Source organism: Stegodyphus dumicola, chromosome X2, assembly GCF_044657685.1.
Source record: "Stegodyphus dumicola isolate Sdum_Otavi_A_Nest chromosome X2, ASM4465768v1".
NCBI classification, from domain to species: domain Eukaryota; kingdom Metazoa; phylum Arthropoda; class Arachnida; order Araneae; family Eresidae; genus Stegodyphus; species Stegodyphus dumicola.
In genome coordinates this window covers 182,870,173-182,896,288 of record NC_140781.1, presented here as the reverse complement: position 1 = coordinate 182,896,288, position 26,116 = coordinate 182,870,173, and the positions used below count along the sequence as shown (strand labels likewise).

At 32.3% G+C, this 26,116-nt stretch overlaps 1 protein-coding gene across 3 annotated transcripts in view; it reads right to left on the bottom strand.

Moving 5' to 3' along the window:
* The window catches only part of LOC118193735 (autophagy-related protein 13 homolog), an 83,164-nt gene that overhangs the window by 28,646 nt on the left and 28,402 nt on the right, over nt 1-26,116 (bottom strand). For all 3 annotated transcript variants that reach the window (XM_035364863.2, XM_035364864.2, XM_035364865.2), the window contains exons 3-4: nt 21,037-21,387; nt 11,272-11,477 (exon numbers count right to left, since the gene is read on the bottom strand). In XM_035364863.2, coding sequence (XP_035220754.1) covers nt 11,272-11,477; nt 21,037-21,387 — 557 coding nt within the window. The remainder of the gene's footprint in view (nt 1-11,271; nt 11,478-21,036; nt 21,388-26,116) is intronic.

The window sequence follows — 26,116 nt, the reverse complement described above, 5'->3', positions numbered from 1 at the left end:
ATAAAATGATTATACAGAAACATATGATCAGCGCTGTTATTGGCCGCCGTTTAATTAAATGCATCCATCTTATTCCTTACAGTTAATTTTCCTTCTTGAAAGAAAGTTAGTTTTCAGTAAAATGTACTATTTACAATGTGCAATTTTATTTTGCTCCTTTTTTATGCAAATATCCAAATTCAGATAGATATTGCATAAATTCAGAAAGCCAACTAGTCTCCAAGCGGTAAGATGGCTGAGCACCGGTAAATTCTAGCCGCTGCATGGGAGGTTTAGAAGTTTTTCAGAAGTGCGATTGTGAATTAACAGTTTGTTTTCCTCAAAAAAATCTACCATGAAGACTTCCTTTTCCTTACGCAAATAGATCCTGTGTGCTTTATCATAATCCAAAATCTTAAGCGTAAAAATCTTTTATCATAGCCGATGATGACGATAAAATATTTTCTATCTGATGTGTCAAGTTAGCATAATTGTATATTTCTAACAAAAAGTGTTTGGCTCATGTTACCCTATAATAAAAAAAAGATTCAAATTGGTTTATAGCTTAAACAGTATTTCCATTATTAATTATATCACAAATTTTATCAACAGTATTCTTAGTATTAATTGCAGGCATGTATTCATAAATATAATATACACAAAAGCTGTGCCTAATGATTACGGCTAATTTTTATATAAAATTTTATAGCATAAAACTTTAGGTTCATAGGTCAGCCATATTTGAAAAAGTGCTTGTGTATTATAAGAAAAGAGAGAGAAATTTAAGAATCGAAAAATTTACCACGAGTAATATAAAAATGTAATACAACACAAATGAGTACAGTACTATTTCATGTTGTTTTGTGGATATACGGAAGACAGAAACATGTTTTCAGCTGTATTTGTTCATCAGAGAAAAACTTTTCATATGAAGATAATTTTTTCAAATCTTTCACTATACAAGTAATACAAAAGCAGTATAATAATTTCTTTTCTTAATATCCGACCGAAGAGCTGAGGGGACGTACAATGATTAACCCCTTAACTGCCGCAGGCGTATATATACGCCTTGCTCAGCCGATGTGTTAACTGCCCCAGATGCGCAGCCGATGCATTAACTTTGCGAATAATTTTAGGTGTAGCAGCGCAAAGCAAATGATAGCAGTTTGGAAGGACGTATATATACGCCTGGGGCAGTTAACGCATCGGCTGAGCAAGGCGTATATATACGCCCGCGGCAGTTAAGGGGTTAACATACATTGGGTGCCTGGAATTGTTTTGCTTTACATGTAGTTTCCTTATACATGTAAAACAAAAAAAACTTTCACAAATTCTAGGATTTCAAGAACACACAGAGAGAGAGAGAAATATCTATAACAAATTTTATTGCTGTCTGACTGATTGCTTCGGGAACAATAAGTCTTCCAACTCAAGCTTCTAGATATTCAAATATGAACACTTCTCAGAAGCCATTTGGACCGCATCTGCTTTGTAAAAAAAAATTTCTGGGGGCTGAAATCATCCACTTCATCGGGTTTTTCAAACAAAGCATTCAGTGGTCTGTTACTACCTGCTAACGTAGAGAAATCCCCCAGAAACTTTTGTTTGAAAAAACGAGTTTCATATTTTTAAGAATTTCTAGTCTGACAGCAAAATTTTTGTATTTTTCATATATAGATGAAAAAGAAACTAAGTTGTTTTTAATATAGAAGAAAAAAATTAATAAGCTTATTTAAATTGTTTTACAAAGCACCGAGTAAGGAGACTAAATTTTTCTTTAAAAACATTTTTCTCAGACAATACTTTATGTGTAGTGTTTTTCAAGTTATGAGAATAGCGCGTTAGTGCATGCATTTTCAAATCAGATTTATTTAATTAATTTATATATGCTGAACAAGTACACTTTTGCATATATAAACTGTATATTGGTACATACATAAAAATGAAATAAAATTTGAAAACAACGCAATTTAAAAACTACTGTATTAAAAAATGATTAAAAATTTTTTACCTCATTTGTTTTTCGTTATATACATTTACTTCAGTTTTGTTATATGCATTTACTTAATTTTATTTTGTTATATGCATCTGTTAGTCTTTTTGACAATGTTTAAATTATTTGAGTATGGCAAAGGAAACGAGATCTATCAGCCTAAGGATTTGGATGTCTCTGTGGACGACTTTCTAAGTAAAACGTACTCATGTTCATGCTACACATAGGTGAGATCACAAAACCCAATCATGCAGCCAGTTAGTTTGTTTGGGTTTGAATATAAGTTGAACTAGCGGTAATCAGAAATCTTAGCCAGGAGGCCATTGATTGGGTTTGACAGATTTGGAAACCTAATAAATAGTATTTAATAAATATAATATTATTAAACGAATCGGATTTATATAAACAAATTAAATTCTTGTATTGAACACGACTAAATCTCGATATAACTTACACTGATAAACTGATGTGTAATAACACTGATAAATTCAAATACTAAGCGGAATATACATTACTTTTACATAGATAAATTTTTGCAATATATTTCGCTGGGAATGTCTGGCTGCAAAATCCTAATTATATATACCCTTATTTTAAGGTTATTACATATCTGATGGTTTGACTTTCACCTCAAAACACAAAGAATCCAAACTTCAATAAAATTAATAACTTTATTTCCCTGTTGAAAATTCTCTGGATCTTTTCAATTATAAAAGCACACACACCAAGCAGTTTTCTGTAAATAAATATATGCAGCAACGAGAAGATGCGCTTTTGACAGCAACTCGTTTCGACAATAGGAAATTTTTCTAAATGTAAGAAATTTGTCGCTTAAATTAATTTTTCATTAATCAAAAGAAAAATAGAATTGCATATTACTAAAAATATTTTATTGATAATTCAGATTCTGAAAATAAGAACACTGTTATAAAAATTAATAACGTATTTCATTCAACGGCGGCCAACTTTGACGTGATAAAAAATAAACAACTTATTTCATTCAACGGGGGCCAACTTTGGCACATGCACTTTTCAACAGAAAAATAATATCCGACCGAAGAGAAGCATGTTATGGATAATGGTTTATTTGATTATGGCAAGGTACTCGAGGGTTATTTACCTAAGGTGAAGGATGCCTTCATTGGAGGAATGTCTAACAGATATTGGCTTAAATACATGTTACACATGTGGAAAACTAAGAAAACATCTTTGCAGCCAGCCCGTTAGCCGGGATTCGAACCCCGGACAGAACCATCAGTTGTCCTGTTAAACTCCGCTCAGCTGCTGGTGGGCTGTCCAATAAAGGAAAAGCTTAAAATTTCATATTAGAGGAAAAATGGTAGCATAGTATAATATGAAGTTATTGCCATTTCAGTAATGTGAAGTGATTTCAAGAATGTTTAATGATTTTATTTAGCTTATGGCAAACTATACGAGGGCTAGCTCTTAACATACTGGTAGTTTGATCTGCATTCAAACCCCAGCGAACAGGCTAATTGCATGGGCGTTTTTATGGTTTTAACTCTGTGTAGTACGAGATTGTTTCCTTTAGAAAACTTGTCATGAAAGCATACCTCCCCTTAACCAGGATTTGAACCTCCTTCAAACTATTTAAAATCTTAATAATAAAATTTTTAAAACAAATATTTCTAGAAATTCCTTCGGCGCATTGATTTATTCCATTTAATTGAAGTTTTCGAGTAGAACATCTTCCTTTAAACATTCATAAAATTTTTATGTCAGTTCACCATTTCTACAGAACACAGAGCCACACATACGAGTACAAAACTCAGCCATGCTGAAAGCACAGTTTTAACATTTCAGAATGTCAAAAGAAGAATATACCATTATAATAAAGCGCATTTGAAATATGAGGGCAAACAAGAAAGCTGGTTGCTACATTTCATATTTTTTCCTTACGAATCAGAAATTGCAATCAACTTTTAATACAAAAATAAAATATTTGATTGTGTAACATATGATTTATTAAAAAGGGTGTCTTCCGTTGCAATTCTTATTTTTTCCCTGTTTCTACTAAAATTCAGCAATGTACTATAACAACGTCTGATCCTGTTTGACTTTCATTTGTATAAAGTACTACAAGGCAAACAGTTGGAAAATGATTTATCTTCATTTGCAAACTTTTAGTCACCACACAGATAATACATATCTGCTATCTGACAATGATACTTCACTCTCAGGACTCTTTCGTAAAGTGCTCTTTTGAAAGAAACTTCACACCCCATTAAGCGCTTTGTGTCAACTGACAACCGCCTGCAGAAAGGTAGGGGAAAGAACACCAGAGCGCATCGTCTAAACACGTCTTAAGCATTTTTGGCAAAATTTGAGCTTCGTGTATACACGTCTTAAAGATTTTTCGAGTGATTTAAAATTCGTGTAAAGACGTCTACATCATTTTTAAAGGAAACTCTGAAAAAGTTTAAACACGTCTTAAGCAGTTAGAGGGTTAAGGCTTGTCAGAGTTCTGAATACATAAATTCCCACCATATACTTAAGCCTTACTGAGGTGCCGGTGCTAGATATCTTATCACCTGATGCAGTCTCTGTGGGCCCTAAATTCTGTGACTCAATGATGCGACCATGCAGCCCTGGTGCTGGTTCTGAGTTTATGTGAATGACAAATCAGTTATTCTTAATTCAAATATCCCTAAATGTAATCTTTGGGTCTATGAGTATCATCAACAAAATCTATTTTTAGCATATGGAAAGAAATTTTCGGTAAATTTTTAATTGTCAACATTTTTTAGCACATTTAACTTAAATCTGTAATCATCGCCAAGCGTAATGTCAACATAAAATGTTACCACACTCCTTTATTATTTAATGATTAACATTAAAAAAATTGTTTAGGCATGGCTACATGAGTCATTACTCAATTTGTCATGTTTTGATAAACATGCAGTGATGAAAGAAAAGTATAATAAATAATGATTCGCCAGGGTGGCGTCAGATCAATAATGTATCTATGTGGAATGTTTCAGTTTGAGATGTATGCCAAGCAGATATGCAGCAACAGAGCCAAATTGTTGATCATACAAATTCATAATAAAATGGTTGTTTCTTCAAAAATAAGGTATTTTATTTAGTGTCAAAGTGAAATTAAGAATCAACTCTCTAAACGTTTTATTATGCGCGGATGTGGGATCAAATGTGCATGCATAAAGCCTACGAGAAAACGTTGTCAATGGTTTTGAGGTCCGGATTTCAGACTTTGTACTGTATAATAAATACGTAACTATAATTTTAATGAAAATTACATGCATTATTTTTAATACCCACTCAATGGTCAGTTTTTCTTTAAAATTCATTCACGATGACATCTTTCCCATTAGACAGATAGCTCTTGCATGCCTTACTCTATTTAATATAAACAACCTGACCTATGTACCTAATTACAAATATTTTAACATACATAATTTTATATTTACATTTAGCCATCATGTTTCCAACTTTTGACTTAAAACATGTTTTAGTATACATTCATCATCTAATTCAAATCTTCTAGTAAATATATTTTGACATAGCACTGAATAGCTCTTTTAGCAATTTTACCTAGTTTAATAATTTTCTGATAATATAATAAATAATAACTATCCATTTCACATTTAAACATTAACCACACTGTCATCAGATCATTATTTTGTTTGCCGTAGTCTGCATAACATTGTTTCATTCGCTGAATTCGCAAATGTATCCATCTTCTCTTAAACAAATGTGTGTAAAACTGTACATAATCTTACACAAATGTGTGGTTACAAATCAAGGAAAAGTTAACTTATTGGCATATCTGTGTGTATATTTATTAATACTGATGATGAGTGCAGGATTTGGTGGTAATTTTATTTCTTAACTAACCCAAATAAGTAAAAAGTGTAAACCCAGTGATTATTTTTCAATTATATAAAAATGATAAGTCTAAAATGAGCAACTATAAAGGCTCCCCTCTAAAAATTTTTAAAATGTACAATACAATAATATGTGGATGACAAAAAAATTTATTTTATTTAAAACATATTGCCGTTCAGAACATAAAATAAAAGTAGCGATTATCAAGGGTATCGATAGGAGTATAATATATAATTTTAAAGTTACCGTAAGGTATTTTTCATTCTTTAAGCATAACATTTTTGCTAAAATCTATATTTTCGTAGTTCAACAGCTTAGAATTTTATAAAACAAATTCATAATCAAAATCGCTGTTGTTAATTATCAAAAAATAACCAAGATTGGATTTTTGCATAAATTTCATTAAACTATACAATTTGCTATTATCCATCATACAATGAATGTCACTTTTTGCTTCCCGTTTTTCGATTTGTATGGAACTGTCATGTGTAAAAATACTATCAAAATGCTATAAAGGGAGCTTATTAATGTAAACAAAAAATACCCCATCTGGAAACCGAAGCCTCGGAGCAGTGCTTCACTCATAGTGCTGAGATGACCTCTCCTTCCTTTCTTACCTCCTTGCAAACAATGAAGATATAAAGAAGTGACTTAGCGTGAAAGATTTGGAATAACTTCAAAAGTAGTCTTAAAAATGATTAAAGATTATGTCTTCAGAGTTTTAGCATGGGAAGACAGAATGTTATTTTTTTTTTATCTACAAAATTTCTGTAAAGTGGTACCAAGCATAAAGTTTCAAAGAATGATATCATAGCAGTAGCAAACCTCAGCATAAATATTTTCAGTGGCAATATCATACCTCTTCTTGGAAATATTTTAAAATATAAACAAAAACAAATCTCAATGGGAAACATTTCAATAGCCAGAGGCCCAGTGAGTCTTGAAAGCAATCAAATGGTGTCAAGACACTCAGAACGAAAAAAAAAGTAATCCCAGAAAGGAAGTTACTTCAGCTTTTATGGCGGCAAAATTACTCTTCAAATAATAAGTAACATTGATTTTTCCCTTCACTAACACTGCCAACTTACTTTTGTACACGTATGATAAACTTAAGTTTTCATCTATTTTACCAGTTAAGTATATTATTTTTCCATCCTTTTTTTTTTCTTTTTATAAGTGTGTTGTGTATGTGCAAAATTTGATGATTTCAATTGTTTTGTGATATGAGCTTGAGCATAAAATATCATTATAAAATTTTAAATAAGTAATCATCTGGGATCAGGAACAAATCCATCCGTTTTACATTCACTTCTGGGGAAAAAGCAGTTTTGGTTTACCAACCTTTCACATGATGAATGGCTTTCACAAATGAATTACGTTTGTGATTCGAGATTTCACTGCATAAATATTTATGCATCAATAAGAAAGCAACAGATTTGTTTTCCAATGATAAAGTAAATGCACTCAATACAACTGATTTGTGGCAGGGCGTATTATGCATTAAAAATCATTACAACCCTTTAATATTTTTATGGCATTCATTCATATTCCTAACAAAGTCTTGAAAACGTTTCATTGAAATACGACTGCAATTCTTATCAAGAAACTACCATATTCATGACCTTCTGTACTTCTTGGGAGAAATTTTAGCCCACCCAAAAGCATTCTATATGCAATTTATTATTTTGTTTCACTGTATTCAGTTTGCGATATTATGCTGAACACAATGAAAAATAACCTATTCCTGGAGATCATGTTCTACTGTAACACTCAATTAATTGTTCCAATGCACCATTCACGTAGACATAACCAAGTTGTATGTGATCTTATTCAGAAATTCATAACAGAAAGCAGATGCAAAATTATAACAATAGCCCATTATGTACTGTATTTGATCTTATGTATGAGTGATTTATCTATATGTTCGTTGACATATCTGAATCCTGATAGCACTAAATTTGAGTGCTTATATCTCTGCAAATTTTAACTTTTTATTAAGTTTCGTGCTGATTTTATGATAGCAAATGATGACACAGTTATGCATCTACACCAGGGGTTCCCAACCTTTTTGTCCTTAAGAGCACATTCTAGAATATCTGTTGAATGGCAGACAGCATTTACCTTTTTCAAGGTGAATTTATAGTTAGATAGGGTCAATAATACATGCACATAAAAAAATAAGAAATCGGCCACATTTCGCTTTGTGGTGGTATCTATGTTGGATGCAATTTCTATTTCATTAAAAATGAGAAAAATTTCACATAGAATTTTATTGAAAACTAAAACATTTTTATTGTGATCGCACAGTGGCGGGCACACGTTAAACGATTGGCAGATGCCATGGTGCCTGCGGGCATAGGGTTGGGAACTCCCGATCTAGACATTTTTGGCATTTGTGATCTATTTTAAAATTATTTTGTTGTCTATATATTACACAGTTTGTCTATTAGTTTTTCACATTGTCATAAATTAAAAAAATATATTTTTATGAAATGCCCAGCTGCGGTAAGATATCTTCTCCTCAAGGTGAGTTTAGGGTTGCCAGAAAATGGCAAGTGAAAACAGGGTTGCCATACTTGGCACAAAATTGCCCATTTAGCAACAAAATTGCCAATATGCCATAGACAGATGGAGAACTTTCTGGTATGAATTTTACCAGTTTGGACCAGAATGTTCTTTGAAGGCAGGCCAAAAGCAATACACCGTAATTTCCGGAAGAAACGTCGCGGCGTTTACGTGTTTAAAACTTACATTTTTAGCGGGTGCGTTGTTTCTTTTCATGCAGTGTATAGGTGCACTAAAAATAAAATATTTCCTATGATGGTCATTGTACATAGTTTGGATGGCCTTGTCATTGTACATAGACTGGTGCTGTTCCCACACAAATGACCATTCAGTTGCTTTTTGCAAATGTTATATTGTTTACATTCTTTCCCTTAGATGGACCTACATTCCTTATTCACCCTAAGCAGGATCTCAGAACAATAACATTCTTCCCCCTTTCAAATCAACATTCTCATCAGTTTGAATAGTCTCTCTCCTCTGCCATTTGATGAATCTTCCAGGACCCATCCTCTCCCCACCCGCCTTTTCTGCAATTTTTTTCAAAAGCAGACACGACTCCACCTGCCTCGCAATAATGAACTCTGACATATTTCCCCTTCAGCATGAATCAATTTTTCTTGGCATTCTGCTAGATACAGATCCCTTCAGTTTGGGTACAAGTACTTGTTGGATAGATTTTAAGTAAGAAGGGAGCAGAATTTTTTTTAAAATGGCACCTAAACGGCACAGAAGCTATACTGCTGGTTTTAAGCTTAATGTAATTTCACGTGCTGAACAAATTGGAAATAGAGCAGCAGATCGAGAGTTTGAAGTGGGCGACAGATGTATTCGACGTTAAAGACCTGAAAAAGAACTTCTTAAAAATATGCCACAACAGAAACGAGCCATAAGAACATTTCTTACCTTTAATTTATTTTTGATTTATGGTTTCATTTTATGCATTTTTCTTAACTGATATGTCATATATCAGGACTTAGGTTGAGCTTTTGCATCTATACGGCCCATGACAATGTCACACGCAATTTAATCTATTGCAGCGTTTACGCTGATGCGGCCTTTCTGTGTAATTTTTTTCCCGCCATTTTCCACGAGTGCAGCATTTACGCTGATGCAGCCTTTCTTCCGGAAATTACAGTAAATCCTGCCAGTATGCAGAATAGCAGTCTAGTGTCGAGTGTGTTGCGAGTTGGTGCATCGAGAGTGTGCATCATTGAGGCTATCGAGTGTATCGTCGAGGGCACTGCGAGTTCTAGCATGAAGAGTCTCGAGAGCACGTTGAGTTCTGAGAACGACCTAACCAAGTCAGGAGCTGTACTCTAGTGCTTTGCTGTGAAGCTGTCTTCACTGTTATCGCCTGAAGGCTGTGTTGCTGATTGTTTCAGTATGCTTGTTGTAGTTTTCTAATGGCTGTAAATGTGTTTCTGAAGCTGTTCTGGGTAATACTGGCTACTAAAATATGTTTTCATTCTTCATCAAGTGTTGTCGTTAATCAATCCAAATCCACAAATACGTACAAACACAAATGTTAATTTTTTTGAATATAAAAAAGCTGTATATTTTTCAATGATCATATTTAATTTCCTAAAAAAGAAAAAAAAAAAAGTATCAAAAAGAAAGCTACTTTCTGATTATCCATACACCCACTAAAAAGTTGTGAATTCATTTGTGACTTTAGACTGCATTTGCATACTCCTTGTTAAGTAATTATTTGCCAAGCTAATGCATGAAAGGCAAGAACCATTTTTTAAATGGCACCGCACTAAGAATTCCACTAAAGAACAATCAATCAATAAAATTTTTAAAACACTGAACATCAGAAATAAAAATAATTAATGTTTTTGAAAAATCCTTCTGCACTTTTTTCATTCACACTTGTTTTCCCCATGTATTGCACAAACTTAGCAATGAGCATTAGCCAAGACTAAATAAAATGAATGTTAGTTGCACTGCTATCTCCAAATCAATTTCCAAACCTGCATTCTAATATTTTGCCTACAATTTGTCACATTGCATTTCCATAAAAGTTAGTTGTTTAAGAAATACAACTCACAGAATGCAAACGTTTACTTCCTCTACTGTTGGGCAAAATGCCATCATATTTTTGCAGAACTGCTTTCTTCTTCATTAGCCAGCAAACTCAACAATCTCCATTATGATAAGTTACAAGAAAACAACCAAATACCTAACGCAATTATAAATAGAAATATTGATAAAAAAATGGCAGTTGAGTTTCAAAATTACAAATTCACGTATACTTAAACAGATATATGCTACCCTGCATACCTGCATTACCACACAAATACTTTTTGATAACATCATAGAATTACTACATACTTATTTTGGTAACATACTGCATTGCCTGATGAAAACGTTTTTGTGACATTTCAGTGGGTGTCCAACTAATCAGAAACCACCAAAAGTCCCCCCCTTTTTTTAAGAGCAGATTCACAAGCATTTTTTTTCACCAGGAAAAGAATGATAATTTAGCAGCAGTTCCCATTTTTAAAAAAATTCTTTCATTAAAAGTATAAAGTAATATTTCTCTTCCGTGGGAAGAGAAATGTTAGATTAAATTCAAAAATCTTCAGATTAAATTCAAAATGTGAGAATTTTTTTAAAAATAAGATAAAATGCTTCAACTATGGATACAAAAACCTACCTTCAAAAGATAATCACAGAAATAGAATTTACTGATCTTAAAATGTGTAATAAAATAAAGAAAAGTTACACAAAATGTCTAAGTCTATTATAGCTACTTTAAGACTGTACATCCATAGCAATAATAAACATATTTAAAATAAAGTTTTATTCAGATTTTAAAACTTCTGAATTTTTATAAAGGGAAAAAATTGAATACACATACGTACTTTTTTCCAATCCTATATTTTTTAGGGCTCATGTCAGGTTTAAAATAGTCACTTTTAACCATGAAAGGGCTTCCTTTCTCAACTTTTTGTGGTGTTATTGTCATATCATCTTTAGAACGGTAGGAAACAGACATTCTTAATGTACCTACTGGAGTCAGAACCTCACCAATTTTACTTCCTTGATAATGTTCACCTAATTGATGTACCTGAAAGAACAGCAATTGAAAATATACACTGATTATTACCAAAATATCAGTACTTAGATTTGAGACACAAATAGACCCCACTCGAAAAAAAAGGGGGAGATTGCAGATGGAATTCAGCTTTAGGAAAGTTTGATATTAAAATCAAAATTTATTAACATTGCTTTATGCTATTCTGCAAGAAAATTATGAAAATTTTAGGCAGTATATACCCCCTGTCAACAGATGTTTTAACGAAGCACAAAATGCTGCAAATGCTCACATACATGAATGCTTGATGAAAATGTTGAAATTTCTTTCACATTATAGATCAGTAACATCAATCAAAATATTGAGTCTCATTACCCAAATACAAAGCCAAATACTATTTGCCCTCATCACTGGCAAAGTAATGACTGTTTCTTCTCTTTTCTATAAGTAATAGCATGCTGTTTAGCTAATAATATAATGACACTAATTTTTTCTGACATAATAGTTTCTCAGATGCCTCAGTAAAACTTAACCTGGAAATATTGATGTTACTTCTTTTACAATAAAGCACTAGATTGGAAAAAATATTTCATTTACTTTAGATGCAAAACTTAAGAAAATATTTATGGTACCTAATAATATTTCATGACTAATCAGGTTTTGTGTTTATGCAAGTTTTAAAATTTCTATAATAATAAGGCTGAAGTTACCAGCACTGTGGTTTAGTTGGTCATGGCAAAGCACTCAAGGGCTAGCTGCCTAAGGAGAGGTATGTCTTTATGTAGGACTTTCTAAGGGAAACTGGCTCATATCCACATTACAACAAAAACATCTATGCAGCCAGCCTGCTCACCGAGATTCGATACCCAGACTTAACTACCAGTGTTCAGTGACTTTAACACTCGGGTGCTGGTGGACTACCAACATTGTGATGATGTTTCATAAATCTGAAATACTTATTGCAAAAAAGGGAAGATCACAGAACATAACTGCACGCATTTTAGAGGGATATAATAACAAAGCATGAAAAATGTTGAAGAATATTAATCAGAGTGCTGTCTTAAAAGCAGAGATAAAAAATCAATTCTAGTTAAAAATTAAAAAATTTTTTTGGAATTAAAATCAGGAAAAACTCAAACCAAATTATTTTGAAAACTCATACTGAAATACTAGAAACTGGATAGAAATAAAAGCTTGCATAATAATCTAAATTTATATACACTATCAATTTAAAATGAATAATAAAACAAAATTAAGAAACTGCATTCCTGACATTCAAGTGAAAAACACAGCACACATCTAAGATGCAAAATAAAGAAGATATGTAATTTTAAAATTAATTTTGCATTGTTTTCTGTACCTTCATTAACATTCAAGAAAAAAAATCATTTTACATTTTACTTTCACTAATGGTAGACCATTAAAGAAGTAATATGGAGGCATAAAATATTATGAGGCATTAAGGTAATTATTATTTAATTTGGTAATTATTAATGGCAGTTACTGTAATTATTATTTAATGGTTTAAATTCCTGAAAGATTAGAGTTGAGATTGATTCATTAAAATTTTACAGCTAATTCTTATGCTTCTAAAGCTGAAGAGATCATTCAACTAATATGTTTCATTCGAAATTGTTATGCTATTATTACTAACAGTAAGTCAAAACATTGTCATAAATAATAAAGTGAAATGGTTTATCTTTCATCATAAGTGATAACATATGTAAACTAATATCCATTGCCTGCATTCCTAATTAAAAAAGCATTTCTACAATATCCCTAAGGCAATTATTTTGTAAATTCTATTCTTTTAACCCCACCAAAAACTGGGATATCAAAAATGAACAAATATACATATATTTCATTCTCAGAGACTAAGACAAGGAGTTTCGACTTTTATTAAAGCAAGATAATGGAACATGTCAAAGCTAAGGATAATTTTGGCTTGAATCAATTTATAAGATTTTAAAATTTATAATTTATTTTATATAAGATATAATTTTATAATTACATATCACACCAAAGATTAGCAAGTGGCAAAAATCTAATTTTGAAACTGACTGCAAATGAAACATGGTGCATTCAAATGTGATCATCTTTTATTCTGAGCAGAATCCCTCAGTTCAATCATTTTTAATGTAATGGCTGCTTAAAACTATTTATTCAGCAGAAAGAGGCAGAAGGGAGATAAGAGATCATATGCATAAACACTTGGGTATTAAGTCTTAAAATTAAAATCATTAATTTAAATTAACATATTTCATTAAATGCAAAAGGTTTCAAAAACAAAAGAAAAAAATGTGAGGAAATTTATAGATACATGTCCGAACTTCTTAAGCCAGCATATGACTTTTTTTTCCCCCACACAAAAATAATACTAATGAGGTAAGTTCAGAATGAGGGGGAAATATCTGCAATACTCAATTTAAATGTAATGATAAAGTAAACCAGCACTGATGTTCAAGAAATTTACTCCACTTTTCTAAAACTGACACTAACTTCACTTTAATGGGCATATTTGAATAAATTTGCTCAATTGTCTTTCAGTGAAATATCATGCTAAAATCAGGGAAAAGTAATAAAATTTTTAATTTACATTAAAAAATCTACCAAAATATTTCATGATACTGATAATACTAGAAATACAATAAAGTAAATGAGAATATATAATGATGAGATTAATTAAAAATTAATGCAAGTGTATCAATAAATTTGTTTTCTAGTTAAAAGTGCTCACTCTATATCACAACTTGTTGTGAAAGATATCAGTAGCACTTTCTAAGTACAGCCTATTTTTTCAAGAATGAAATTTAGCAGGGAAAGAAAAAGTTTATGCACTTCCTTGGAAAGAAAATGCTGGCATGCTATCCAGTTTGTAAAAACTGAAAACTTTTGCTGTTCAATTAACCAAAATCATTTGAAGGGAACCTCAGTTTTTTTTTTTTTTTTTTTTTTTTTTTTTTGCAAGTGCCATTGGGGGGCAGCTTAAAAAAAAAAAAGACTTAAATATGTAAAATTTAAATTGAATGCCAGGTCTGATTAGTATGTGAGTCCACTGCAAAAGAGTAATGCCATTGCCCATAAAAGTAGCAATAGCAACTTTGTTTAATGATGAAGAAAGAACAGTAAAAGAAAAAAAACATATATTACTAAATAAATTCTGGTTTCAGATTTTAGAAGTTCTAAGACAAAATCTGTGTGTCCGAGAAAAGAATAGTAATTTAGAGAAATAAGGAATAAAAAAAATCATAAAGAAAAACTAGTTCTTAGAATTAAGATATTATACATGTTAATAAATATATCTGCTTCTTAATGGTTGTGTTTTAATATTTCACTTAAAATAAAAATGTAACATAGTGCAATTGCTGTGAAACTTTGATCAGTTCATTCAACTATGAAATTCTATAAAACTATGAAAATTGAAAATAAAAAATTAACTATGAAATTCTTGAAACCCGCTAGTACACTTAAGCCTAAATGGGAAAGTGGCTGGAAATTGGTGCAAGTTTCAAACAGTTGCTCACTGTATATATGAAAACACTGGGTAGTGGGGACAAAAAGAATCTGAAACTAAAGTTGCAATTCTACTTCATTCAGTAGGTGAAGATGTAGAACTTTTTAATACCTTCGGCTTTACAAACAGTAAAAGAAAGAATTCTGATAAAAGTTTAGTGGCATTTAAATAGTACACAACACCTAAAAGAAATGTTGTAGAGGAAAATTTGTATTAATACCCATATGCTAAAATCAAGTGGAAGTTTTGATATATTCTACACTGATTTAGGAAAAATGATAAAATCCTGTGACATTGGTGATCAAGCAGATAGTGTTGCAAGAGACAGGATTATAGAGGGTGATCGCCTACAAGACAGAATTTTAAGAGATTTTCTTCAGAAAGCACTGTAGGAATATGTAGACTAGCTGTATTAAGCAAAATTCAGGTCCAAACACTGAAATACAAAATTTTTGCTGCAGTACAAAAAAGATCTTCATCAAGAACACAAAAACTTTGGGTGCTATTAATAAGCATGCAGAATGCCAAGCTTACACAAAGCATTCCTACAAATGTAATTAGTAAATTTTTCTTCATACTGTGTAAATATCATGGTGTACAAAGGATGTCATGTAATGATAATGAAGATTAGAGACATTTACCTCACAACAACAGTCAAAGTGATTTTTTTATAAACTCTATGCATTATGAGAATGGATTGTTTTAATTTATTTTATTTTGGTTTATTTGATTACAGCAAAGCATTCGAGGGCTATCAGCTTAAGGAAAGGAATGCCTTTGTTTTTCTAAGGGAAACTGTCTCATATGCACATGACATGAGGAAAACCATGAAAAGTCCATGCAGCCAGCCTGTTCACCAGATTTGAACTTTGGACCAAACTACGAGTGTTCAGTAACTTTACTGCTTGGCTGCTATTCTTTGAGACTGAAAAAGAAGTTCCAAGAAATGAGTGGGAAAAAATTATTACTGATAAAAAATAAACTTTAAGCTTAGACATTTGTGCTCAGATTAATGTTCTAACATTGTATATTATATCAGCAAAGAGATAAAAACCTGAAATTTGAGAAAACAAACATAAGTTTAGAGGCTTTTGAAGGTACAAATTAAACCTCTTGACAAGATTAATTTAAATTGCTGTGTTTGTCACAAACAAGCAACTGTGAATTTTGTTATTGTAGGTAATAACAAATCATTGCCATTATTAGATTTAAGAGGGAGTCAAACTTAATCTTATTAAAAATATATTGATAAAGCATGTATAGCTACAAATAAACAAAAGCAGTTTCTACAGAATAATATGAAAATCTTTGAAGATGTAAGAAAATTTGATGGGACATGCAATATTAAAATAAAAGAAAAACTATTCGCCAACAGTTTGCTTACCTAAATACATGTATCAGTACCTAAATTTAAGAAGAAATTGAAAAAGTTGGAATAGGAAGAGAAACTGAACTGAAGGTGCTTAAGGGTGGGTTAATAATTTTGTGATAATGAAGAAGACAAATGGTTCCACAGGGCTTAGTTTATATACACAAGATCTTAACAAACAATCAAAGCGACCATGTCTTAATAGCTAAAATAGAGGAGCTTGTTCCTAAATGTGATAAAAACTAGCTTTGCAGTTCTTAACCTTAAATATGAATAATTTCAAATTGAACTGGATAAAAAGAGGGAATCAATTATTTGTGCCTATTTAACATTCAGATGTTAAAAAGTTTTGCAATGTCCAATAAAATTACAGTGTACACCTGAAATTTTTTAGAGAAACGGAAAAAATTTGGGGACATTCCAGGGTTTTTCAGTTTATTTTGATGACCTTCTTATAGTTAAGAAAACACACAGAACATGATAAGGTTAGATTATTTGAACATGGCAAAGCACATGAGGGACAACTCCTTAAGGGAAGTGATGCCTTCAAGGAGGATTTTCTGAGGGAAACTGACCTGTATTCACATTACACATGGGGATAGCCTTTTCACATGGGTTGAAACCTGGGTCGAACTAACACCATTCAGCAGATTTAACCACTCAGCCAATGAAGAAGGGTAGAACATTATCAAATTTTAGCTCAAGTAATTAAAAGAATTAGGACTGAATGCAAAATATTAGAGAAAAGAATTAGAACTGAATGTGAAATTCAGTCAGAATAACACTCAGCATTAAGCACAAGTAGCGAAATATTTAAGGTATGTGTTTGGTTCTACAGGATTGAAATCTGATCCAAATTACACCAAAGCTATTTCTGAAAGCCAGTACCAATTAATCAAACTGAACTACACAGTATATTGATTCATTATCTGAGGCACTTTATAATCACGTCAAAAGCACCAATTCTGGATGCTTTCAATGGACTACTGTAATACATGCAGATAATTCCAAAGATGGCTTAGCAGATATTTGTTACAGGATGCGAGGCTAGTCAACATTTGCTTTTTAAGGCTTCTCTAAAGCAGAAACAGGTTATGTAAAAACTGAAAAAGAATATTTAAACATAGCTCTTTCTTAATTCCATTTATTATCATATAGTTGAAGTGCTAACTAATCATAAACATTTAGTACCCATAATGAGTAAAAAACAAAGTAATGTCACCTAGATTACGTGTGAATATAAAATTATGGAGTAATTTTAACCCCTTCGAGCCGGGTAGCGAAAACGCACGCTTATTGCGGAGGCCCGCAGTGTGTTCCGCGAGCGTCTCTCCAGGGCCGGGGGCTTTTTTGCTACTAAGCCTAAATCCATGAAATTTCTGAAGTATCAACGCATTGTTTAATAATGCTCTATAGAGTATTTAAACGGCTTATGCTTTATAGATATTTTTATATATATACTTTAATTACCTTATTTCTTGTTTAAATGCATATTTTACACATTTTATTTTAATTACTCACCATTTTATGACTTTTAACATTATACATCTGAAAACTAAATATATTACTTAAAATTCTCTTTTCGTATGAAAAATTTTAAAACAGGGATCTACACGCAGTCCTACGTTACATTCCTTGAACTCGTAATAACTCATTTGCCGTTTTGGAGGATTTTTCCGGGAATGTGAACAAACGAAGCATCGTCGTCTCATTTTCTTATCAGTCTCATCTGAACAAAGTTTGGGAAAATGTCTTTCAGTTAATCTTTCAGAATCAATATCAGAATTTCAGAATCAATATCTGAAATATTTTGTATCATTTCTGCTATTTCATGCTCTGTTAAACATTTTCGACGCTTCGACATTGAAACAGTAAAAACAGAGCTAATTATTTTCTAAAAACTGAACTGTAAACCGAAATACTCAACACTTTAGCGCATATAAAACTTCTACTTACAATAAACAACTACCACGTGCGAATAAAGTGCGATTTAAAGAGACGTCATAAATCACGCCATTCGGAAACATTTAGTTCCCCGTTTGTTTATATAATCAAAAACACGTGTATGTGAGTCATGCTTCTCTCATTTCGAGTAGAAGGTCTAATGTACATGTATCTGAAAACATATGGACATACAGTGCCATCTTGTGGCAGAAATTATAGTTTGAAAAACGTTCCAAGGTACTAGCACAAATACGTGACAGCCGGTAGTAAACGCAATAATGCCTGCGTGTCGGCAGGTAGATAAGTGTGTTCGTTGCTGGCACGTATATGTGACAGTCGGCGCGAAGGGGTTAAAATATCTGGCAAAAATGCAAAGGCAGGTAGACGTGATCAATATCGGCATATTATGTAATGGAATATCTGTGCACAAAAATAAATGGGAGAAGGTTGGTAGGTTCAATTTTGTTGAGATTGGTAGGTAAAAGTGCTTCGCTGGCATAAATCATCACTCCTCATGACTTAATGATTATGAGCAGTAAGTATCTCTTATGATTATGAGCAGTAAGTATCTCTGTATATAAACAGAAATCTGCTGACATGCATTCCATCCATGGCTCTGCAGATGGAGATGAAATAATTTCTCAAAGGATGTACAGAAGACATTACCAAGTACACAACTACCAAATCTACATGCTTTTTAAGTGCATGAACTGGGAGTTGTACAACAGTGGATCATTTCATGTTTGCAGATGTGATTTGGACAAGGGATATCACAGAAACTGCAATATGTACATTTGAGGATAATTTTAGTACCAGCACAAGAATCATTAAATACGCATTGGGTGTCGATCAGCAAACTGTTTCAAATAATTTAAATGAAGAAGAAATGCATCTGTATCATTTTCAGAGACTGCAAGCATTAAAACTGGATGATTATTCACTGTGTGTTAATTAACAGGTTCAGTCAGAATTCTTCAGTAGGCAACAGCAAACCCTGACTTTCTATTCTACATTTTATTCATTGATTAAGCACTGTTGTTGATGATGATGCACTGGGTGTTTTTAACACCAATTTTCACCTTTGGGTTCAAGATAATTCACGATGCAAGATCACATGTCTACAAGGAAAGATTCATGATTAAAGTTTGTGCTTGCATCGTACACAAATACTCACTAGGATTGTATAGTCTACTCTGTTGCTTGAATAGCCACACATACATCTTTCTACAAGATATCTTGCTGCAAAATTCGTTTTGATGTTTCTCTGGCTGCTCGCATGATAATCTAGTTCCAACACTAGCTTATGCCAGTAGTATGTAACATCAAAAACTAATTTGATACTACTTATGGCAATCTACTGGATCAGAAAAAATGCACCTGGAATACACCAAAAAGAATGCATAAGAAAATGGAGATGCTGCTTGTTAAAACTGAAGAACTATTATGCGTACTGTTGCCACAGTTTGACGCATTCTGAAAATTTCATGATTTCTAAATGTGCTAATATATAAAGTAGTATATATATATATCGTTTTCCACAAACTTGCATATGAATGTGAGCAGATAGCAACCAAAATTAAAACATATTGGTATTTCTATATAATACATATAATGAATGTAACATAAGTATATAAAATCAATGAGAATTAAGATTCTACATACAGCTTTTTATTTATAATTTATTCATAATTTCAGAACTTAGGAAATATGCTGAAATTATAGAACATTGCAAAACGGTAGGCATTGCTAAATATTGTTAGTTTGCATATTTTTTTAATTGCTGATCTACAGTGCTGAAGCAATAAATGCTTTTCTAGATCAGCAGATTCATATATATTCAAATTATTCAGTAACAACTCCCTAATAAATAAGAAAAGAAAATCAAGGTTGAAAGATCTACCTTTTAAGAAATATTAAGAAATAAAACACTCTCTAAAAAGATGAATAAAAAAAAATTGCCTGGATTCTTTTTTAAGTTGAATCATTGGATTTTTTAAAAATACATCCAATAATAAGGAATAAAGCACAATCATTGAGTTCATTTAAATTTTCTAGTTTCTGGTCCAAAGAAGATAAATAAAAAAATCTTGAAAATTTAAAGGCTGCTATCCCAAGATATGTCATTTTTTGTCTTTGGTGAAATTCCTTGTTAATAAATAATAAAACATAATTATGAATGAAAAATTGGATCTCAATTTAGAACTCTTAAAGACTACTTTTTGGAGGTAACTCTGTCATTACAAATTCATTATTTTTTTAATATTAAGAAATTATATTTTAATATTAAAAACTGTCCTAATTACTTATGCTAATGCTTTATGATTAACAAAAATTTCTGAGGATAACTTTCATGTTGCTCTTTTCACGGAATGCTTTTTAAGACATATTAAGGAATTAATACTTAAGAATTCAGAAATCTTGGAAAAAAGAAGAAAAATGAATTATTAATGTCAATAGTAAAAAGATACTACAACCAAACATAGTAATTTAGTGGGAAAATCACAGGCAGGAGCAAAAGAATAAGTAGGGAAAAAAGGGAAGTAAGTATATAAGTAGAAAAAATAACATTATTTTTATCAATTTTTATATTAAAACCAAGTTACTAGTAAATTGTACAAAATTTAATTTACTTTAAAATAGGAATTTTTAAAACATCTTCCCTTTCTTTAAAAAACTTCTATTTCATTCTAGCTTAAGAAAGATACACTACACTGTACTACGCAACATTTATCAATCATTTAGAGTTAAGTCACTTTTAAACTTACTTGGGGTTCACCTGAATATATCCGAAATAATATTACATATGTATCTGCACTTTGTCGAGAAGACAGCCTATATGCAGGAGTAACTCGAGTTACAGCTATGACAGACTTCAAAAGTAAGGTCATCCTACAATACACAGATGCTAAACTAGTGTATGATACATAAGGAGAGTCACAGAAGAAGTCTGAAGTATTCATTCGCAGGCTCCATGTTTCAAGTACCAATGTATCTCCATCAGCAGTTTTAAGCAAAATTTCAGTACATATACAAAAGTCTTTCAAAGGAAGAATGTTGCTATATGCTTCTTTAGCTTTAGCTTGAATTTCAATATTGTCTTCTATGGCCAAGTTAAACTATAACAAATGAAAATATCAATTAAAAAATTATACACACACACCATCTGAACAAAACAAACTAAGCAATAATAACATAGCAACTCCATAAAAAGAAATCATTTTGAAACAGGAAAGCTGTAAGAAAATATTTAACAAAAATTTAACAATTTTACAGATCTAGAATTTCAAGTCTTTTCACAGCATGATCTGCATGATTGTGTAAACCCTATAAAGAATTATATATAGATTACTGCATGATTTACTTTTCAAACATTTGTACAAAAGCAAGAAAATTATAAATTAGAACTGTCATTTATATACTAAAACTTCAACACAGCAATCTACTTTAACACAAATACTATAAATCATCAACTTTTCTAGAATGTTAGAAATAATAGCAAAGATGCAAAATTCATATTTTGGAAGAATGAAAGAAACTGCTTTTTCTAATAATAAACACTGAATCAAATCTTCAACTGCACAGGTCTGAGGAGAAATTTACATGTGCGAAACACAAATCTATACATGATGTAAACAGCTCAAAACAAATTTGGCACCAATACAGTAGTCCCTCAAATCAAGTAAATAATGAATTCTATTTATCTTTACATAACCAGAGTTTTATATAATTCAAATTTGTAAATTGCCTAAGTGTAACTTCATATGCCATCCTCTTTATTTTTACTCCCAGCATTAACAATTTTTTTTTCCTAGTTATAGTTGATAATTTTTTTAATAATTAAAGTACACTTAAGTGAATGAAAAATTTTGATAAATGTCTCACTGATGTGTGTCATTATATATGTTACTTTTTGTTCCTATTTAGTCCTGTTAAAATGAATGTGACACCTTAAGCTTTTTGATGTCATAAGACACATGCTGTATAATTATACTAAAATGCTTATCACATTATTCAGTATACTTTATTTTTATACTTGGATTACAAAAATCTCTGTTTTCTAACTGTCAAAGAAGCAAACTAGTTAATTATTTTATGAAAGTAAATTTTGGGGTGCTTGATTATTCTCAATTGAGAATATGGTATTATGCGCATGCGTAAACACATAGTGCATATTACCTTTACGCATGCGCATAAAACGTTTATGCATGCGTGTTTAATGTATAACGAACAGTATAACTTAAACTAAAATTATCTATTTCAGTTAATGTTGCAGATTGCATTGTTCCTTAATCTTCTAATTGGATCCGGCTTATTATTTTTTGCAGACTGCTAGAGCAATTTTATAAAAAGTAAGCTTGAACTTTCGATTATGTCAAAAAGAGTTTCCGATTATTCTGGAGCTGCCAAAGCATCTACAAAGCAAAAGCATGTTTCGATGCACCGCTTGCGATAGTGAAGAAAGTGACAGAGAGGTTATTGAAAATGAAAAAATTTCGATTGACAAATTAGTCGGTATTCTCGACATAGCAATTATAAAACTTGAACAGCGGAACTTTGTAACTGAACAAGAAATTATGTCTGTTTATAGAATTAAAGAGAAAGTACACTGATTATCATAAATTAAGGGATAATCACAAAAATAGCGATAACTCCCTAAAAAATGAGCCAAACCGCGTAAAATTCAAACATGTTGCCAAGGATGTCATCTCTATAAATCTGAGCATTCACGGTTCCCTATGGAAAGACATGGATGTCTGTGCATCCACCTAAAAAGATGCCACCCCAAACACAGACACTGCCCCTTCCGTATGCTGAGTAAAACTGCGAAATGCGAATTAGTGGCGCTGCTTTCGGAATACGTCATCTGTGAGGAGCATAAAAGTCCATGTTTGAGAGCAAGTCCACATATATCACTTTGTGTGACATCAGAAATCTGAGATAGCCAATTTCTAACAATGACCTCCAGGCATTCATTTGCCTGCAGAACTGCGATGGAGAGGCATTGGGAGACTAGAGGCATGACAAAGTCAAACAGAAGTGGCCAGATGGCTAAATGTGAGTCCTTCTGTGGTTCATAGACTTTGGAGGCAATTTCAAACCACAGATTTGGCATCTAGGAGGTTCAGCCAAGGACAATAAACTGCTACGACGAGCGCCAATGACCAATATTTGACATTATGTGCACGCAGGAATAGAACCGCTATTCCGACTCTTCTTAGATCCTCCCTTGCTGCAGCTACCGGAAGATTCGTGTCAACGTCAACTGTGCATAGAAGGCTTCACGAAGGTGATCTGTATGCAAGGTGACCGACAAGCCATTTGTGTGCCGCTCACGTCACGCCATAGGAGGGACCATTTTCAATGGGCACGACAACATGTCTACTGGACGCCTGATCAATGGAGGGCAGTTCTCTTTACGAATGTGTCCAGGTTTAGTCTAGAAAGCGAGAGTACACGTTATTTGATATGGAGTGATATGGAGAGAACCTAGAACCCGTTATCATCCGTCAAACATCCGTGAAAGAGATGCATACGGAAGAAGCAATGTCTGTGTTTGGGGTGGCATCTCTTTAGGTGGACGCACAGACCTCCATGTCTTTCCAAGGGGAACCGTGAATGCTCAGATTTATAGAGATGACGTCCTTGATGTTTATGGGTGCCCATATGCCGGGGCAATAGGTGATGCTTTCCTGTTACAGGACGACAACGCAAAACCACACAGGGCTCGCATCGTAGATGAGTATCTTTAACAGGAAATAATTATGCGCATGGAGTGGCCAGCTCGATCCTCGGACTTGAATCCTATCGAGCACGTTTGGGATGCTTTAGGGAGACGTCTAGCTGCTCTCAATTCGCCCCCTCAGACCCCTGTCGCGCTTGCAACTGCTTTGCGAGAGCAATGGCTCTCGCTTCCTACGGAACTGATAAACCGCATAACTGAAAGCATCACACATCGCTGTATGTGCTGTACTGCTTCTAGAGGTGATCATATTCCATATTGAAGGTAGTTTTCCTATAGCAAACTGACACCTTCGATTTGTTCATTTTATACATGTGCTAATTTCTATACTACCATATTTGTCTGGTAATTTCTTTTTACGTATGTTATTTGATACCTTACTATGTGTTCTATATTGTGGGTAAGTTTCATTAAATTCTACATGTAACTTTTTCAGTAATCGTGATTTTTCCTTAATTTATGACAACCAGTGTATTAGCACATAAAACAAAGCAACTTAAATGACTTAAATTGAAAGAAATGTTTAATAAACAAATAAATATTAAGCTTTTTTTTCTTGGTAAATTTTGATACCCTTTAGATCATAATTGCTCTTTATTTCATAAATTACGGTTTCATATTTTTAATTTTATAATTTCTGCATGCCATCTTACCAGATTTAAACTGATGATCTCTAATCCGGAAAAACCGATAATCCGGAATCGCCGAAGTCCCGACAAGTTCGGATTAAAAACTTTTGACTGTGTATTTTTTTCCTCCTCACTTGGTGGTAATGACAGCCCTGAAGTGACTAAACTAACCATGCAAATATTATTGAAATGCAAGAAGCATATGCCAAGGAAAAGCGGAGTTATTTAAGAAAGTTCTTATTTCTAATTGGTAGGTTTCAGTTGATATGGCTTTTGCCGAGTTAGGCAACTGTGAATTCATGTAAGTTGCGTATATTATAGTCAGGGATAATTGGACGTTAAAATATGGTACTTAAGTGTTATTACAACTACCTTAGCAGAAGACATCACATTCAAAACATGCTAAACCTAGACAACCATGTGCATAACCATCATTCAAACAATCATGCTCATGACAATTGTTCTGACAAGCAACATCACCATTTTTGTATGCTTTCTTTCCATTGCATTTCAACATTTCTGATAGAAAAATCATATTTTTATTTTCTTTTACCTTAAAAGTCAGTTCAAAATATGCAATTGTAAAATCTGTCAACAAAGGAAAAAATTTCAGTCAAATATATGCAGGAATAGTGTATTTTTCTGTAAAATCACTAAACAACAATGAGACGCACTGGTAGATGGCTGTTGTGCAATGCCGATTTTGTGCAATTCTCTGAATATTTTTTAAGCAAAAACAGATCACTGTGTACATGGGAAGAAACATAACATATATACACACACCAAGGAAAAAATAAATAAATAAATAAAAAATAAAAAAGGTTTTTGTGAAATATGTAGCCATCTATTTTTTAATGTATTACATATTCCTGATTTAATAATTTAAATTGCTAAAATGTGTTTTCTTTCCGTATGTTAATAATGCTTGCTCACTTATGATACATATCGATAGTTTAGAAATCTTATTAAAAAACAGAAGTAAAAATTGCCTACTTAACAAGTAAATTCTTCCTTTTCATCTGTAAAATATTAGCAAATAGTGCCAAGGTGATTACATTAATACATAAGTACTTGAAATATTATTTTTGGGGTTAATACAAAAATGTCATGACATACAATGGCAATACATTTTGGCTTAAGCGTTTGGCTTAAGCGGAGCTCCAGCTACATTCCAAAAAGTCATGGATATTAAGACCCATCTTTGGCAAAAGTACTTAGATGATATATAATTGTTACAAGCGAAACCGTAGATGAAATTTTAAACATCTTGAGGAAGTTTTCTCGTTATTAAATAAAGCCGGCCTCAAGGTGAATCCTAACAAATGCAAGTTTGCAGCAAAGGGCTTAGATATCTCGGGTATAATATCTAAAAAAAAAAAAAAAAGGAATTGAAGCCGATAATTCTAAAATCTTAGCAATCAAGTTATTCACCTCCTAATGCAGGCAAAATACTAGCATCCTTTTTGGGCATGTGCT